Genomic DNA, 20,736 nt, shown 5'->3' with positions numbered 1-20,736 from the left:
ACTCCTTCATTACTTGACCGATTATGATATAAAATTGGAACGATTGAGCCCATATTTATTCCAGCTATGGCGAGACTAATTAATATTGGGCGTAAAGCATCCAATTTTATCATTATTCAGTTTTGGATCCAATATTTTTACACTTGGATTCATCAAAGATAATAATGACCATTATTATTATTATTAAATTTTGTCCAACGTCATTTCAAGGCCATCAGAGATCATATTAAGATCACGGCTGGACTTTGTGGTCCTTTTAGACCGCGTCACATCTAGTTTTAACTTAATCTAATCGTGAAGGAATTAACTGAAAGACGTGTAAAATAAAATAACTAATTTCAAAATGATACGGTTTTTTTTTGTGGCGAAAATTAGTCGCATTGCATGACCGTCGTGACGCGCCGCCGTACAAAACTGTCTGTTTCAACTTCTATCGTGTGTATATTCGGTGCGTTTGTATCAGAGATGCAAATCGAAATAGGGTTTTTTATACGGCCGATCTTACACGCATTTCTAGGGACAATCTGTATGCATGAACCTCGTGTATGAATGATGTCAAATTTTCACACCTCACTGTTGCTTTATTATAATGATTTCTTACAATGAAAAAGATCATATTTATAGTTAGAATTTCCTTCGTTTGTTATCCTTGACTGTCTTAAATACTTTGTAAAATGCACAACATTTGTACATTTTCTACGTTATCCGCGCGTTCATTTTGTACGTGCAAAATCTTCAATACTGGATAGATAAGCGACCTCTCTCCGTCACAGGAGAGTGATTTTGAATAGAAAGACGGGCTACGATCACATGGTTTAAAAATCGCAACCTTCTAATATGTATCTATTATAAGAAAATTTTGATCTTTTGTCTCCTTAACACTAAAATTGTTTAATAGACACATTAATGTTAATGTTTATACTATAAATGTTAATAATATAATGTTAATACAATCTCTCTGATTCCAGGTTCAAGCTATGAAGCAGCTTCTGTCGCAAAGAAGAAGAGCTGTACGCAGGCCACCATGCGTACACGTAACTTGGACATCCCGCACTGGCCCATTGCTAACCTTTATTCCTCTGCGTCCTGTCCCATCTCGTCGGAGGCCGATATTGAGACAGCTTGCAAGACGTGAGTAGTATGTTGCTTTTTTTAGCAGTTTCCAGTAATTAATAACTATAATGATGCCAATTTATACAAGGCAATTCAAAACGACTTCACCCAATTTCAAAGGTTAACCGATCAAAGTGGAAAAGTTCAGTTCTAATTATTGTTACATATGCGCAAAGAACTTTTTTTTTACAGAGTATTTGGTGAAAAATGACGGAAACAGAATATAAATTAAAAATGTACCACGAGTTTTAAAGGGAATATACACAGAGCTATCAACTCTCACGCATTGGCTTTCTCACGGTCTCACGCCAAGGTAGTATAATCTCACTCCTAGGTAGTAAATCTCACGCAAAAAGCTGGAAAATGAGTAGAATCTCACGCATCAACAAAATAATTTATTGTCCCTACCCATAACTCGCATACATTTACACACACACTTGCCGTATATGGCACCTTTGCAACGCTCCGACTCAGGTGTCAATTTGTGGATAAAATTAAATATCTTTTTTTCTATATATCCGTTTTTCCGTCTCCCGCGGAATTGACTTGAAAACACTATGAATATTACTCAGTTAATTCAAATTCATGAAATCTTTTTATGGCCAATTTTTAGGCCAAAAAATATGATTTTTTTCGAAAAAATTTTTGACCAAAAATGTGAGGAAATTTCAAACCTTTCTCGCTTATCTGATGAATTTTCAGGTTCTTTTTGACATATGTGCTAGATATGACTTTGGTGTGTTTATTCCCTGAAGTGATTGTTGTAATTTTGCTTAGTTTTATAAAAAGAGGTGATTTTCTGCATGGAGTCGTTTTGGCATTTGGCTTTTGTTACTAGCTAACCCAGAAGTGGATTATATACGTGGCTGACACCTCGCAAGATGTCGTCGCGCTGTTTACAAACACAGGAAAGTTAGATTACAACAGTACGAGACTCTCAAAAATAGGACTTTGATCTCGGTAGAGGATGTCATCGATCTCCTACGGTTCGTACTCGGTGCTTCTTGTTTCGGGCAAAAATCTACAAACAAAGATTTTGTGCTGCGATGGGGAGCCCAGTGTCCTTGATTGTTGCGAATTTGTAAATGGAGTTTATTGAACAACAATCAATTGCTCCGTTAGACTGTAAACAGCGGCTCTGGAAACGGTATGTGGATGGCATTCTGGAATTTGTTAACGAGAGTCAAGTTGACATTTTAACCAGTCATCTAAATCAAACCAACCCCACACACCGACATCGCCTGGCTAATAATTATTTGGTGCAGCAGAGACACTAAAATGAATACACGGGATCGATACACGTGAATTGCTATGCACGATTTGATATCAGACGAAAATCTTCGGATACCGGGTTAGAAAATGATGAATATCTCTCGTAAATGATTTCGTCTCAAGAAACCAGATGTGGTCTCATACACTGGAAAATACGTGTTGAACAGATATGATAGTCGTCGGCGTGCGCTTTGAAAATTGGCCGTGCGCTTTGAACTCAAAATCTGACCAAAACTCTAATTTTATATTGCGTTGGTCCTGTATGGACTACAGCGCTGCACTCACTACTAAAGTGGAGGCAGTATGACCATTGAACGCAATGTCGTATACAAGCTTACTCACACAGCGAGAAATCAATTACCCCGGCTATTGTCAGTAGCCTTAGTCAGGTCACTTGGCTAATTATGCATCTCGGAATAAAATGGCCATGGGGGCTGTGGATTCAACCTACCATGGCGATTTCTACCATGAAGATATCGGGGCGATGACACTTGTGCCCCACGGACAGTACCAAATTCATCTATGAGTTAGAACATGATGGATAAATACCGTTTCTCGATACGCTTATCGTTTGCAAACCCGATGGTTCTGTTCAGCTGCTGGTCTAACTTGGTCTACAGGAAAGCCACGCACACAGACCAGTACCACAATTTCTCTTCGTACCACCCCATAAATCACAAGCTGGACGTGGCCCGCATGTTGTTGGATAGGATGAACTGTGTTGTACTAAAAAGAAGGATATGCGAGGGTCATTCAATAAAGTTCTACTCATATAAATTTGGTGTCAGTTCCAATTTACAATGTAATTATTATTTGAATGTAATGTTAAAGATGGAATTACATGAGAAGTTTTGCACTACAGCACTGACAGGAACATTTAGTGGTAGTTCATTTATCATTAAATAATTATACACTTACATACGTGTTTTGGCGCAGCGTCAGTCTTCTATTCTAGCTAAAAACGTTTTTAAAAATAAAAAATATGCAAATGAGGTAGCTAATTTGCAAATTCTGCGACAAAAATCACATGGGATCTTAAGACTGCCCTTACCACCATCCCACCAAGTTAAATCTCTATACGCCTCACCAGTTCCAAAAAATGGCAAAAGCCTTTTAAAAATAAACAAATATGCAAATGAGGTGGCTAATTTGAATATTTTGAGAAAAAAATCACGTGGGATCTTTTAAAGGGCAGTCTTAAAAGACTGCCCTTTACCACCACCATACCAAGTTACATCTATATACCCCTACCAGTTCCGAAAAATGGCAAAAAGTGTTTTTAAAAATAGAAAAAATGGAAATGAGGTGGCTGATTTGCATATTTTGTGACAAAAATAGCATCTGATCTTAAGACTGCTCTTAACCATCACCCCACCAAATTACATTTCTATATGCCTCACCAGTTACGAAAAATGGCCAAAAGCATTTCGACAAATAAAAAAATAGGCAAATGTGGTGACTAATTTGCATATCTTGCAACAAAAATTGCATCGGATCTTACGACTGCCGCTTACCACAACCTCATCAAGTTACATCCCTATACGCCTCACCAGTTCTTCGAAATGGCAAAAAAAAAAAACACCCAAAAACAATTTTAAGTTAAATATGCAAATTAGCTACCTAATTTGCGCCAAAAATTGCATCAAGTCTTAGGGCAGCCACTTACCACCACCCTACCAAGTTATACCCCAATACACCTCACCGAGAAACTGCCGCTTACTACAACCTCATCAAGTTACATCCCTATACGCCTCACCAGTTCTTCGAAATGGCAAAAAAAAACACCCCAAAACAATTTTTAAGTTAAATATGCAAATTAGCTACCTAATTTGCATATTTTGCGCCAAAATTGCATCAGATACACCTCACCAGCTCCGAGAAACTAACCTGGAAGCCAAAGGCATTTAAAAACAAAGTTCACACAATACAAATATATAAGACCCCATTATAGCATAAGGCAATTTATAAGTCATTTTAAATGATTTTAAATGTGACGTATAACATTTGTCTATAACACAGGGAGATATAAAATGTAGGGATTTGGGTACTTTTTGTTCAATTTTCACAGAAATTGAAGGATTTTGACCTATGTTTTTGTTTTTCTGTTTACCCCTGTGTCGCTGAAACAAAGAATTATATTAATTAAATCACCTAATTTATAATTAATAAAGGACAAAGAAAGATAAAAGCAAAAGTATGCTTCATTTAGTTAAACAATAGTAGCATCCCTGTTGTGTACAAAAATATAAATAACTCTATACGACAATGCAAATCAGGATCAATTCATGGACTAAGTGCACAGGGAAATGTTGAGTATGTAAATTAAATGGAACAGCCAAAATGCCAATGGGTATGTAATTTAACTAGAACAGCCTTAAATTGATATTGACGTCACAGATTCGATTTGTCACGTGATCGTCAAACCTGTAGGAGAAGGTGTCAGTTCTGCAGGAACTGACACAAAAACATGAAAATAGTAGTCTTGATTCAAGCCTAAGTGCATCTAGGATAGTAGTATTTATCTATGTTTTGATTTTGCATTAAAGTTTACAACATACTTTCACAGATACTACTTAAGATATCTGTGACATACCCCCGGGACAAACCCTAGCCTGTATCCAATACTACTAGACTACTATCAAATCAGTGTTATACTAGCCACAAGTCACAGTGACCACATGTTCAAAGATTGTGCGAGAGCCGAAACAGTGCAACAGAAACCTCGAAAATCGAATTTCTAGTTCTAAATGGCTTCAAATTTCTTTGTTTTATCAAAATAAGTGACAAAATCAGTGATACATGAAAGTTGCTGTTAAAATTGAACAAGTAAGGGTCTTTGGGTGACAGATCAAATGAAAAAATAAGGGGTCTTTGGGTGACAGAACATGTGTTTGTAAAAATATGTGGGGTCTTTGGGTAACAGCGATGTTGAAAAAGGGGGTCTTAACAGCCCTACGTACGCGTCACCTCCAAAGTTAAAGTGCCTCCCCCCGGGAGATTGTGTTACCCTCCAGTGGACAACAGCAAGAACTCCATGAAGGCATGTCACTATAAAACAGCCAGAGGGGAGGGAGGACGAAACTTTAGAGTTAGATTAGAGTAATTAGCAAAGAGTATATAATGGCACAGGGCTATAGGTATAAAGTTATAGGCCTACAGCATGAAGGCCGCCTCCTTCTTCATTATTTAATATATAATTGGCCGCTGAGACACAATGAGAGAGTTATCATGGGGACTTAAGTTGAGATTGCCCGAGTACCGACTGTGAACTCAGGTAGCACAGTGGTAAAGCTCTGGACCGGTAATCCAGCGACCGGGGTTCAATCCCGCTGAGTCCTGATTTTTTCTCTCTCAATATTTTCATATGCCAGTTTGCTCGAGCCCCAATCACGCCATTTAAATGATTATAATTTCTCGAGCTTGCATCGTTTATTTCCGATCCTCAGGGAAGTAAGAGTGCTCTGGTACTGTATGGTATACCAGTGGCTAGCATACTTAATACATTGATAAAGGCCTATTTTAGTATGCCCACTGGTACTTTTAACATCTTTAAGAATTGGGGGTGGTTAGAGTGATCAGGGTCATAGCTGATAAAAAGAATAAAACATCAAATATTGAAGTGAATAAGCTGACACACAAGGTGAATGGTATACCATTGGCCTATGAAGGAGATATCACTGTAATAGTAACGAACAATATAATGTTTACAATGCTTAAGGGCTGGGGCCTGGGGGGCACGCACTAAAAATGGGTGACGGGGATGTGCGGCCACATTGACTCCCATTTTCAACTCCCTCTCACCCAATTCCCCCTTTCTTGTTTTACTGAACACTCTCTCACCCAATGACCCCCTTTTTACACAGCCGTTGACGTTAGTCACGGCTGTGTCTTTTTTCTTACAGGTTCTTCTTACACATCCGAGAGCTGTGTTTTGTTTCTTACGAGATCGTCTACCTTTCTTCTGTCAACCTTTACATTTGCTCTAGCACTGACATGCTTGTACTGATTTTGACCTAACTTGGTCACAACCATCATAGCTCATCATTGACCATGCCCCTACATGTCACATGAAAATTGTGGGGTCATAGGGTCAAAAAAGTGATTTCAGCTAAAAATGCATCTTCTCCCACAAATTACGTAGGACAGTGACGCCACTTGCACACAGGCATTGTTATTACCCAGTGTCTATGGGGGTGTACACAGATTTGGGGTCAAAGGTCATTAAGGGGTCACTTCCAGTATAAATCGAAATATCTTCAAAAAAATTTATTAGCTAAGAAAAACATAGGAGAGTGATGGTATGTTCACACATGAATTGTGTTTACCTAATGTATATGTGGTATTTTTTTTATTTGGGGTCAAAGGTTATTAAGGGGTCACTTCCTGTATAAAACAAAATATCTTCAAAAATTTTTATCGGCCAAGAAAAATATAGCACACTAACGGTATATTCACACATGAATTGATGTCACCTAGTGTATACGTGGTATTTTTTTCGGCGGGGTCAAAGGTCATTAAGGGGTCACTTTCGATGTCTGACCGAATACTTTCAAAATGCTTCTTTTCTCAAATTACACGGCGCAGGGATATGTGCCTGGTGCATATATATTGGCTATAGCCAGTGTCTCTGTGGTGTAAAAATAATTGGGATCAAAGGTCATTTAGAGGTCATTTTAATTAAAAGACTTATATCCTTCAAATTTGACATGTATGCACAGCATAGCAGCCTACAATCCTACACGTGGTAGCGCGCAATGGTCGAGGGCTTTTATTACACAGCCGAGAGCTGTGTTTTGTTTCTTACGAGATCGTCTACCTTTCTTCTGTCAACCTTTACATTTGCTCTAGCACTGACATGCTTGTACCGATTTTGACCTAACTTGGTCACAACCATCATTGACCATGCCCCTACATGTCACATGGAAATTGTGGGGTCAAAGGTCACGCAGGGGTCATTGTAACAATTTAGCTCAGTGTCTTCTTTCAAAAGAACTAGGTTACATGTACGGGTTACACATTTTGGACTCGGAAGGTTACGGTGATTAACTACTTTCCCGGGACTCCTTTATCGCCGCCTCTTCACTGGGCTCTTCATCGTAAAGGGTACATACCACAAAATAGCTTTCCATAGACTTTACGTGCAAAATAGGGGTCACGTTTTAGGCTTTAGGTCGAGTTACGTCTTACTTTGAAATATATATTTGATATCATCTTAATCAGAACAAAATTTTGCATAACATATCTGAAAATGGCACCAAATTGTAGGTCTACTTTTTGAGAAAAATAGCGCTATATAAAAAGGCCCGATTTTCCCGTGTTTACGTTCGACTGCTAAACCGCGTTTTGACCTCGTGTGTTCATGCGCTCATCATCGTAAACATCACTCAAATGTTCGCGTTTTCTGTTCAAATTAGTAGAGATAATGAAGAAGGAGGCGGCCTATATGCTTCACCCTAGCAGGGCGTAAGACAATGCGAAACACAAATTAATATATGCGAGGATCGGAAATAAACGATGCAAGCTCGAGAAATTATAATCATTTAAATGGCGTGATTGGGGCTCGAGCAAATTGGCATATGAAAATATTGAGAGAGAAAAAATCAGGACTCAGCGGGGATTGACCCCGGTCGCTGGATTACCGGTCCAGAGCTTTACCACTGTGTTACCTGAGTTCACAGTCGGTACTCGGGCAATCTCAACTTAAGTCCCCATGAAAACTCTCTCATTGTGTCTCAGCGGCCAATTATATATTAAATAATAAAGAAGGAGGCGGCCTATATGCTTCACCCTAGCAGGGCGTAAGACAATGCGAAACACAATTTAATATATGCGAGGATCGGAAATAAACGATGCAAGCTCGAGAAATTATAATCATTTAAATGGCGTGATTGGGGCTCGAGCAAACTGGCATATGAAAATATTGAGAGAGAAAAAATCAGGACTCAGCGGGGATTGAACCCCGGTCGCTGGATTACCGGTCCAGAGCTTTACCACTGTGCTACCTGAGTTCACAGTCGGTACTCGGGCAATCTCAACTTAAGTCCCCATGATAACTCTCTCATTGTGTCTCAGCGGCCAATTATATATTAAATATTGAAGAAGGAGGCGGCCTATATGCTTCACCCTAGCAGGGCGTAAGACAATGCGAAACATAAATTAATATATGCGAGGATCGGAAATAAACGATGCAAGCTCGAGAAATTATAATCATTTAAATGGCGTGATTGGGGCTCGAGCAAACTGGCATATGAAAATATTGAGACAGAAAAATCAGCATTAAACTGTGGTCTCAAGATTACCAGTCCAGATTCTAACCACAGTAAAACATGAGTTCACAGTCGGTACTCAGGCAATCTCAACTTAAGTCCACATGATAACTCTCTCATTGTGTCTCAGCGGCCAATTATATATTAAATAATGAAGAAGGAGGCGGCCTATATGCTTCACCCTAGCAGGGCGTAAGACAATGCGAAACACAAATTAACTGGCATATGAAAATATTGAGAGAGAAAAAAATCAGGACTCAGTGGGGATTGAACCCCGGTCGCTGGATTACCGGTCCAGAGCTTTACCACTGTGCTACCTGAGTTCACAGTCGGTACTCGGGCAATCTCAACTGAAGGCCGCATGAGTCCACATGATAACTCTCTCATTGTGTCTCAGCGGCCAATTATATATTAAATAATGAAGAAGGAGGCGGCCTATATGCTTCACCCTAGCAGGGCGTAAGACAATGCGAAACACAAATTAACTGGCATATGAAAATATTGAGAGAGAAAAAATCAGGACTCAGTGGGGATTGAACCCCGGTCGCTGTATTACCGGTCCAGAGCTTTACCACTGTGCTACCTGAGTTCACAGTCGGTACTCGGGCAATCTCAACTGAAGGCCGCCTCCTTCTTCATTATTTAATATATAATTGGCCGCTGAGACACAATGAGAGAGTTATCATGTGGACTTAAGTTGAGATTGCCCGAGTACCGACTGTGAACTCAGGTAGCACAGTGGTAAAGCTCTGGACCGGTAATCCAGCGACCGGGGTTCAATCCCCGCTGAGTCCTGATTTTTTCTCTCTCAATATTTTCATATGCCAGTTTGCTCGAGCCCCAATCACGCCATTTAAATGATTATAATTTCTCGAGCTTGCATCGTTTATTTCCGATCCTCGCATATATTAATTTGTGTTTCGCATTGTCTTACGCCCTGCTAGGGTGAAGCATATAGGCCGCCTCCTTCTTCATTATTTAATATATAATTGGCCGCTGAGACACAATGAGAGAGTTATCATGGGGACTTTAGTTGAGATTGCCCGAGTACCGACTGTGAACGCAGGTAGCACAGTGGTAAAGCTCTGGACCGGTAATCCAGCGACCGGGGTTCAATCTCCGCTGACTCATGATTTTTCTCTCTCAATATTTTCATATGCCAGTTTGCTCGAGCCCCAATCACGCCATTTAAATGATTATAATTTCTCGAGCTTGCATCGTTTATTTCCGATCCTCGCATATATTAAGTGTTTCGCATTGTCTTACGCCCTGCTAGGGTGAAGCATATAGGCCGCCTCCTTCTTCATTATTTAATATATAATTGGCCGCTGAGACACAATGAGAGAGTTATCATGGGGACTTAAGTTGAGATTGCCCGAGTACCGACTGTGAACTCAGGTAGCACAGTGGTAAAGCTCTGGACCGGTAATCCAGCGACCGGGGTTCAATCCCCGCTGAGTCCTGATTTTTTCTCTCTCAATATTTTCATATGCCAGTTTGCTCGAGCCCCAATCACGCCATTTAAATGATTATAATTTCTCGAGCTTGCATCGTTTATTTCCGATCCTCGCATATATTAAATTGTGTTTCGCATTGTCTTACGCCCTGCTAGGGTGAAGCATATAGGCCGCCTCCTTCTTTATTATTTAATATATAATTGGCCGCTGAGACACAATGAGAGAGTTTTCATGGGGACTTAAGTTGAGATTGCCCGAGTACCGACTGTGAACTCAGGTAGCACAGTGGTAAAGCTCTGGACCGGTAATCTAGCGACCGGGGTTCAATCCCCGCTGAGTCCTGATTTTTTCTCTCTCAATATTTTCATACGCCAGTTTGCTCGAGCCCCAATCACGCCATTTAAATGATTATAATTTCTCGAGCTTGCATCGTTTATTTCCGATCCTCGCATATATTAATTTGTGTTTCGCATTGTCTTACGCCCTGCTAGGGTGAAGCATATAGGCCGCCTCCTTCTTCATTATTTAATATATAATTGGCCGCTGAGACACAATGAGAGAGTTATCATGGGGACTTAAGTTGAGATTGCCCGAGTACCGACTGTGAAATCAGGTAGCACAGTGGTAAAGCTCTGGACCGGTAATCCAGCGACCGGGGTTCAATAGCCCGCTGAGTCCTGATTTTTTCTCTCTCAATATTTTCATATGCCAGTTTGCTCGAGCCCGAATCACGCCAAATTAGTAGAGATTTCTGAAAATGACACCAAATTTTAGGTCTACTTTTTGAGAAAAATAGCGCTATATAAAAAGACCCGATTTTCCCGTGTTTACGTCCGACTGCTAACCGTGTTTTGACCTCGTGTATTCATGCGCTCATCATCGTAAACATCACTCAAATTTTCGCGTTTTCTGTTCAAATTAGAGATCACATTCACAAGTTCTAGCAAAACACGATTTGCAACACTAAAAGTGTTAATATTGTACCGATTTTGCACAATTTGTATGCAAAGTTGGGACTATAGGCGTGATAAACTTTTGCCGGAAACCGCTTCACAGGCAGATTTAGTAGTATGAACCCTAAAACATCTTCATACCATTAATTAAAAAGGGCCATCCTCAAGCGTTTACCACTGAAGCAAAATGTAAAAGGTCATTTTGAGGCGATGTCCAATTTATACCGTGCATTACAATTATTTGAAGATTCTAATTACTTTTGTTGTGATGAGTATTGTATAATAATAATATTAAACACGTACTAAATGCAGAGCGATACGAATTCTATTTTCGGTATGGGAAGCTTGCCCAAGTACAAAGAATACAAAGCATACGATCAGATACATCGCCAAAATAAGCAAAAATACGACTATTAGTAGGCCTTTATTCTGGATTTTATACCCTGTTTTTTGATATCGAGCACACCATCGTCAAAAACAACCCTATTTTTTAAACATCACGAAATTGGGAACAACCATGCGTTGTGTTTACCCAATGTATATGTGGTATTTTTATTTGGGTCAAAGGTCATTAAGGGGTCACTACCGGTATAAAACGAAATACCAACACATTTTATCAGCCAAGAAAAACAGCACAGTGATAGTATGTTCACAAATGAATTGTGTTTATATATAAGTGGTATTTTTATTTGGGGTCAAAGGTCATTAAGGGGTCACTGCCGGTCCGAGACGAGAAACCTTCCCTCTTCTGCCACATATAACATAACAGAGTGATGCTACATGCACACAAACATTGACATTAGCCAATGTCTATGGAGGGTTAATAAATGTTGGGGTCAAATGTCATTAAGGGGTCACCCCTCGGCTGTGTTTGTGGTCTTAGACCACAGCTATGTCTAGTCTTCTTCTTCTTCTTCTGTCAACCATTACATTTGCTCTAGCACTCACCCTCTTACATCGATTTTGATCTAACTTGGTCACAATGATCATTGACCGTGGGGGGAAACTTGGGGGTCAAATGTCACGCAGGGGTCATAGGGGTCAAAAACGTAATTTCAACTAAAAATGCATCTTCTCCCACAACTTACGTATGACAGCGACGCCACTTGCACACATTAATTGTTATTACCCAGTGTCCATGTGGTGTACACATATTTGGGGTCAAAGGTCATTAAAGGGTCACTTCCGGTATAAAACGAAAAACCTTCAAAATTTTTTATTAGCTAAGTAAAACAAAGCACAGTAACGGTATGTTCATATATGATCTGCAGTCCCCTAATGTATATGTGGTATTTTTTTTTTATTTGGGGTCAAAGCTCATTAAGGGGTCACTTCCGGTATAAAAATAAATACCTTTAAAATGCATCTTCTTCCACAAATTATGTGGGACAGAGACGCCACTTGCACACATGCATTGTTATTACCCAGTGTCTATGGGGTGTACACAAATTTGGGGTCAAAGGTCATTAAGGGGTCACTTCCGGTATAAAACGAAATACATTCAAAAAGTTTTATTAGCTAAGTAAAACATGGGACAGTAACGGTATGTTCACACATGATCTGCAGTCACCCAATGTATATGTGGTATTTTTTTATTTGGGGTCAAATCTCATTAAGGGGTCACTTCCGGTATAAAACGAAATACCTTTAAAATGCATCTTCTTCCACAGATTCTGTAGGACAGTGACGCCACTTGCACACATGCATTGTTATTACCCAGTGTCTATGGGGTGTACACAGATTTGGGGTCAAAGGTCATCAAGGGGTCACTTCCGGTATAAAACGATATACCTTCAAAATGCCCCTTCTGCCACAAAAAGTATAGCAAAGTGATGCCACGTGGACACGTGCATTGACATTAGCCAATGTCTATGGGGTTTTCATATATTTTGGGGTCAAAGGTGATCCCTTTAAGGGATCACAACACGGCTGTGTTTGTGGTCTTAGACCACAGCTTAGTCTAGTTTTATTTGGGGTCACTTCCGGTATAAAACGAAATACCTTTAAAATGCATCTTCTTCCACAGATTATGTAGGACAGTGACGCCACTTTGTTATTACCCAGTATCTATGGGGTGTACACAGATTTGGGGTCAAAGGTCATTAAAGGGTGATTTCTGGTATAAACCGAAATACCTTCAAAATTTTCTATTAGCTAAGAAAAACGTAGCACATTAACGGTATGTTCACACATGGATTATGGTTACCCAGTTTATATGTGGTATTATTTTATTTGGGGTCAAAGGTCATTAAGGGGTCACTTCCGGTATAAAACGAAATACCTTTAAAATGCTTCTTCTTCCACAAATTACGTAGGACAGTGACGCCATTTGCACACATGCATTGTTATAACACAGTGTCTATATGGTGTACACACATTTGGGGTCAAAGGTCATTAAGGGGTCACTTCCGGTATAAAACGATATACCTTCAAAATGCCCTTCTGCCACAAAAAATAGCAAAGTGATGCCACGTGGACACGTGCATTGACATTAGCCAATGTCTATGGGGTTTTCATATATTTTGGGGTCAAAGGTGATTAAGGGGTCACAACACGGCTGTGTTCGTGGTCTTAGACCACAGCTAAGTCTAGTTGTTTTTCTGTCACCAGAAGACCCCCTTGCTCCTTTGCCTTTGCAAGATGTTCAAGCATCTTTGATAGTTTGAGTAATACAGGAACAGGATGATAGTTATACTTTCACCCTTCTTATACAGGGGAATGGTCTTTGCTATTCTAAGACTGTCTGATACTCTGCCAGTAGAAACAGATCTATTGAAATGGTTACAAGTGGATGCTTTATGAGAAAGGTTTTTAACACAAGTCTCCACATACATAAATGACAGCCAGTGATAAAATTTCACTGACCATCCAGGATTTGAACCTGGGACCTTCGGATCACCGGACCGATGCTCTACCAACTGAGCTAATGAGTCAGATAGAGAAGAGCAGTGATGTTATTATCTATAGGCCTTCAGTTCAAGTGGATGCTTTGTAGCATTTGATTATATGGCGAATGCTTGACAGGTTGAGAATCGTAAGTAATTGACGTATGATGTTTAGCTCGACTATTCGACGATTTAGAGCTATTACGATCAACCGTTCGTCTGCGTCCGCGTCACACATAAGGTACTATTCTGTGTAACAATAGTCATAACTATAGCATTGAGACTTTGCACCCTTGCTCAGTGGAGCTCGGGGTCATACGACTACTTAGACTTCTCCGTAGTCCACTTGCCCATTTTGCATACTCCGGCTATTACATTAAGCATTAATTTGTGTGCAATTGATAGATTTTCACATCTGATCTTTTCAGTCACCGTACTCCCTCTGTTTATTAGCTTCCCATTTTTTACTCGGCCTTTCGCGATCAGTAAACTGGTAGATTCCAAAATCAGAATTGGTCAGTATTAAATTGAGCCATTATGCAAGATATGTTGCATTCAATAACATAAGTATACTTTACTTTTACTGTCACTAATTATATAAACTCTTTATGACCATTTTACTATTAATTATAAACATCGGTATAATTTTGAGTTTCAACAGGAGGCGTTCATCATGATTAATAATAACATATTTCTGTTTATCAAAATTCGACTATGGCATAGTCTAACGACTACTCAACAGTTGTTCAGGGCCTCTCTTCACTTAACGTGCCGGGACCACCAAGCCTCTTTGTATACTACACATTCAACTTAGATTTGTTAACAAGACATTGTCATAAAATGTGTGTTCTCTATCCACAGAGTCGGCTTCCCAGCGATCATCAAACTCGAGTATGCTTCCAGCGCCATCGGTGTAAACATGTGCAAAACTGAGGAAGACGTACGTAACGCGCACGGTGCTATCACCAATAGTCTCCGCATAAACGACGACTACCATGGAATCGGACTCGGTCACGGCAATACCATGCTACTCATGGATCACCTCGAAGGCTCTGAGCACGATATTGACATTATTATCTTCGAAAGGAAACTGGTCGCAGCCTTTGTCACCGATAATGGCCCGACTAACTATCCAGCTTATACTGGTATGTGCCACACTTTTTGACATTTTTAGATGAATTTACGCTGTATGCATATGCATTTATTTATTAGGAATATTGTGTCAAGGAAAGTAATATTTTGTAATCTCAAGCTTACTCGTATAGTCATGCACTCACGCACCATAGTCTATCGATCTATCGATATAGGGGCTGTGTAATAATTACCTGCTCCCCTGGGAAAAAAGAGGGGGGAGGGGCAGGCAATTTTTGGCCGGACAAAGGGGTGGGCATTTCTTTTGCAACGGCAAAGCACAACATGTAACGAAACATGTTAGGGATCTCCTATACGGAAAGACAAACAAATGAGTCAGAGAACAAACACTCAAGACACAAAGCATCTTAGAAACAGCTAAACACATGAAATGGAATTGGGCAGGGCACATCAGTAGAAGAAAATGCAAGAGACGGAGAGACGAGATAGACCAATACTGGGAAACAATAAATTGGTTCAGCAAGGCTAGAGCGCTAACTGGCGGAGACATGCCGAGGTTTCCATGTGTGGCACGATTTAGGACAAAGTTCATTTTGTAAGAGTTCCGATCTTACCAAAATTCTTACAGCTATAGCGCCACCAACTGTTCAACCTGATTTCCTGGTCCGGCCGGCACTCGGCAGCTGATTTCCTGGTCACGTAAACATGGTGAATGGTCCTATAAGCTGTGAAATAAACTGAAATCGTATCGTGATCGTGATTGTATCATAATGGCGTAGTAAGGTACAATTAAAGCTACCAAACAATTCATTACTAATATCATTACTAATACGGAGAGCTGGTTCAACATCATAGCTAACCGGTATATCATCTTAGACCATAAGCTTACTCATTTACATGTTTACCGGTCGTGTTTGTAAAGTGTATCCTTCCTGGTCATGCGTACTTTAATGGTCCGCTTTGTATAAAATGTGAAATTGTAACTGATATGAGATCGTATCGTGGGCATCATAAATGGCTGGCGTGACATTCTATAGTAAAACACAATGAAAGCTACCAAACAATTCATGAAGTTTCAAAATGAAGGGCAGCCGTTCTGATGCAGCGAACTACCGGCCAATCTCCCTCACTTCAGTCTTATGCAAGCTTTGCTAATATATTATGCACTGTGCTGTTATTCGTCATCTCAACGCATGTAAGATCTTATCTGACGCACAACATGGATTTTTTCCAATCAATCCCAATCAGTCGTAGTTGATGGCAATAAGAGCTTTGAAGGACAGGTGACATCCAGGGTTCCACAGAGCAGCGTGTTAGGACCCCTGCTGTTTGTTATCTACATCAACGACCTTCCTGGTTGTCTGATTGTGTCTCTGACTCTACAACAAGACTTAACTTAATTGCTCTTCAACATGACCTTGACGCGCTCCAGAAGTGGGAATCTGACCTGCTAATGAGCTTTAATGAAACCAAGTGCCAAGTATGGCAGGTGTCCAACATACGCAAGCCCACTCCTGCATCATATTCCCTCCATGGCCACACACTGGAGATCGTTAACTCGGCTAAGTATCTTGTCGTCCATCTTGATTCCAGACTGAACTGAAATATTTACTTCTTCGCCAATCTTACATGGGACATACCATGTTTACCAAGGAAATATCATGCTTAGCTAGGGTTAGGGTTAGTAAATGTCTGAGGATTATGAAGACATTGGTGGCGAAGAAAACACATAATCACGCTGTTACCATCTCAAAAAATTGCATGATTTCCAGTTTAATACTTAGTGTCACTGTATATAATATTTACTCATATATTACAGAGACGGTAGCCCTGATGCCATCAAACCTGCCCTCCGACAAACAGGCCCAGCTGGTGACAGCTGCTTACCAGTGCTGTACTGAGATAGGTAACACAAATGAACATATGGGTATGTTCCCCCGGAAAGATCCCTATTTTGGACTGCATCGCTCTAGAAGACCCCCGAATTATACCAAAACAAACCCCTGAAAGACCTAGACTGCTGCCCTCAGTCGTCAACCGTCTGGATTGACGACTGAGAAAACTACGTGGAAAAAAAGTGACGGATTTTGCAACAGGATTCCTGTGGCATAGAGCATGCGCAGTTGTGTCCAAATTGACCTTTTGACCGAGTTTGTTGTTTTTAGAAGTTCAGAGCGCGATCTTGTCACAGCGGCGCGGTACAGCGACGCGGTACACGGGCGCCGCTAGTCAGTCGCGCTACGGCGCACAGCCAAAGTCGCATTGAATAGTTTTCAGAAGTCCGTCATGATATTGGCTGTAAGATAATCAGTCGTCACTACGAAGCATACGCAGGGGATTGCGAAGTGTAGACGGCTGATTGGAATTAGTCTATGAAAGACCATTGATTTTGATAATTTCAGCTTTTAATGACCCCTAAGTTGCTCTTTCCTCTCATAACTGGTTTGCCGGGCGATTTGATCCAGAAAACCAAAAAAGACCCTTGATTTGGACCGTTCGCAGATCCAAAAGATCCCCCTGGTATCGGCACGCCTTCAGCTCCCAAAGACCCGCCATCTCAAATTCCTAGGGGAACATACTTGCTAAAACAATTATTATGATGTGTCGCCCGGGTGAGTTTCAGTATTCACCATATAAAAAAAATCAAGCCGTGCTCTGCTTGGTCTCCTCACTTTCGGAGCCGCACCAGGCTAAAATGTGCGTCTTTAGTCATTTGCACCCAGTGTTAACTCAGATAAGGTTGCACATGATGCTTAGCCTGATCAAGTATGCGCTGTTCGCTATTCAGAGAGAAAACTGCTTATTTTAAACGTGGGTTAATTGATTTAAATGTAAATGTACCCCAGACATAATAACTGAACTTGGAAATAAAATGTGACTGTTCTTTCAAGTTTCTTAAGCAATACTAAAACTTGCTGCTTATAATAATATACACTTCCTTTCATATTCTAGGTCTGTCCAACGGTGTGTACAATGTTGAGATGAAGATGACTGATTTAGGACCTAAACTGATCGAAATCAACGCCCGAATGGGTGGTTTTTACATCCGCGACTGGATCAAACGTCTATATGGCATAGATCTCATGAAGTGCGCTATGATGATCTCATGCGGCATCAAGCCCTTCGTACCGTGCATGCCCTCGACGAAGTTTCTCTTGGGCGTGAATCTGATTCCGTCAGAACATAGGCTTGTAATGACCAACAACGACTTGCGTATGGTTCTTGATGATCTTCAAGCTAGGGGTGCCGTGATTTTTACGATAATGGAGGATGAAGCTAAGCTCAAACATGAAGTAAAGAGCACACACTATGAAGAGCCGTACGCGAACATCGCTGTTAAAGGCCGCAATGTCGACGAATGCCGACAAAAACTGAGCAAAGTGTGTGGCAAGCTTAATATTGAAACAAAACACTATCGTGTCTCTGAATTTATGAAATATTTCTAGTGAGGGTATCCAATTCTACGGGCGGACGTTAAACTTGAAATCTGCCTTTTTTGAACGCAAAAATATCAAGGGTAAACATGAGGTGGGTGGGTGTCACGATATTTATACCGAGAGGGATGACACATATATTTGTGGCATATCGAGTATCTAGCGGGTACGCCATTGGGAACTTTTACCTAATTTTACATAATTTATTCCACAGCCCCTTTTCAAATTCAGTTGTGACAGGTTTGGCATCAAGCATTTTACATACCTTCTAAGTGGCCTCCTGCGTTCTATTTCCTAATATAATGTGATTATGCAGTCGTATAAAAATAAAAATAAATAAAAATAATAAGCATTTGTTGTAATGCGCCATCAATCTTCTTTTCCGAGGCGCAGATATGAAAAACAAGTAAGTACAAAGAAGCATTAAAATACATATAAGTATTAAAGTACAATAACATTAAAATACATATATACGCCTATATAAGTATAACCATGAATAATGACATACATAAGTAAAAATCAGTTACGTTTTGAATACAATTTGTTATATAAATAAGTTCTTAAGGGTAGACGAGGTATTGTTGGTCGAAGCAACCTAAAAATCGATTTTCATTATCTAGATCAATATATTATTGAAAAATAAAACCTTGCTGTTTTGCAAAAGTTCATTCTACAAATCGTATACTTTGTAAACTTGCTTAACTTATTGTTGTTAAATGAGTTATGTACGTTTTACAAAAGTGTTGTTGTGTCAGCCCTCTTTACAACGTAACTCAAGAACCGCATCACCTATAAAAGTATATCTGTGATATTGTAATTCTTCTACACGCTAGCTATGAATTAAGCAATAGAGTTTTTGCCAAAGCTCACTACCATTCGTAAGATGCTGTGAACTACCAAATCACAACAGTTTAAAATAGTTAATAACCTTAAATGTCTGAAAAGAATCACAGTTCCTTTAATTATGTTCAAAGGTAACAAGTTCCAAAACGTAGGTACAACGACTGAAAAAAATCGATCTCCAAATGCAGATGAAGCCCGTGGAACAAGTAATAATATTATTGTTAATCAGAAGATTAAGGAAGAAGAAGATTTGTTAAATACTCTGGTGCAGTACCATTCAAAGCGTTCCAAGTTAAAACGAGTCAATTCTCCGACGAATAGGTAGCTAGTGAAGGTCTTTTAAAATAGGAGTTATGTGATCAAATCTTCTTGATTTCTAACATTCTGTGCGAGTTGAAGTTTGCGAAGTCAGCGATCATTGATGCCAGAACATACACTCTTACATTATTCATTAGAAGTTGTGTTCTATTTCGTACAAGAACATACACGCTTACCTTATGCATTATGATATGTGTTCTATTTCGTTTAAGAACATACACTCTTACCTTATGCCTTCTGATATGTGTTCTATTTCGTTTAAGAATATACACTCTTACCTTATACATTGTGATATGTGTTCTAATTCGTATAAGAACATACACTCTTACCTTCTGCATTGTGATATGTGTTCTATTTCATTTAAGAACATACACTGTTACCTTATGCCTTCTGATATGTGTTCTGTTTCGTTTAAGAACATACACTATTTCCTTATGCATTTTGATATGTGTTCTATTTCGTATAAGAACATACACTCTTACCTCATGCATTATGATATGTGTTCTGTTTCTTATAACAACATACACTCTTACCTTATGCCTTCTGATATGTGTTCTATTTCGTTTAAGAACATACACTGTTACCTAATGCATTACGATATGTGTTCTATTTCTTATAAGAATATACACTCTTACCTAATGCATTGTGATGTGTGTTCTATTTCGTATAAGAACATAATACTCTTACCTTATGCCTTCTGATATGTGTTCTATTTCGTTTAAGAACATACACTCTTACCTTATGCATTGTGATATGTGTTCTATTTCGTTTTAGAACATACACTCTTACCTTATGCATTGTGATATGTGTTCTATTTCGTTTAAGAACATACACTCTTACCTTATGCCTTCTGATATGTGTTCTATTTCGTTTAAGATCATACACTCTTACCGTATGCCTTCTGATATGTGGTCTATTTCCTTTAATAACATACAGTCTTACCTTATGCATAGTGATATGTGTTATATTTCCTATAAGAACATACACTCTTACCTTATGCATTGTGATATATGTTCTAATTCGTATAAGAACATACACCCTTACCTTCTGCATTGTGATATGTGTTCTATTTCCTTTAAGAATATACACTGTTACCTTATGCC

The 20,736-nt window shown here is 39.6% G+C and overlaps 1 protein-coding gene across 1 annotated transcript; it reads left to right on the top strand.

Moving 5' to 3' along the window:
• Positions 1 to 976: 976 nt before the first annotated feature.
• On the top strand, positions 977 to 19,130 carry LOC140136594 (carnosine synthase 1-like). The gene is made up of 4 exons (XM_072158279.1): positions 977 to 1,131; positions 14,808 to 15,091; positions 16,858 to 16,944; positions 17,991 to 19,130. Exons 1-4 carry the CDS (start codon positions 1,025 to 1,027, stop codon positions 18,482 to 18,484), a joined length of 972 nt encoding a protein of 323 aa, XP_072014380.1. The 5' UTR covers positions 977 to 1,024; the 3' UTR covers positions 18,485 to 19,130.
• The last annotated feature ends 1,606 nt before the right edge of the window (positions 19,131 to 20,736 follow it).

This window comes from Amphiura filiformis, chromosome 16, assembly GCF_039555335.1.
Source record: "Amphiura filiformis chromosome 16, Afil_fr2py, whole genome shotgun sequence".
Taxonomy (NCBI): Eukaryota; Metazoa; Echinodermata; class Ophiuroidea; order Amphilepidida; family Amphiuridae; genus Amphiura; species Amphiura filiformis.
This window is presented reverse-complemented; position numbering and strand designations above follow the sequence as displayed.

Bases quoted from the DNA above. Each gene is read 5' to 3' on its own strand.
- LOC140136594 (XM_072158279.1), top strand. From the start codon at position 1,025: ATGCGTACACGTAACTTGGACATCCCGCACTGGCCCATTGCTAACCTT. The intron at 1,132-14,807 runs GTGAGTAGTATG...CTCTATCCACAG, and splicing joins ATTGAGACAGCTTGCAAGAC to AGTCGGCTTCCCAGCGATCA. The intron at 16,945-17,990 runs GTAACACAAATG...TTCATATTCTAG, and splicing joins CCAGTGCTGTACTGAGATAG to GTCTGTCCAACGGTGTGTAC.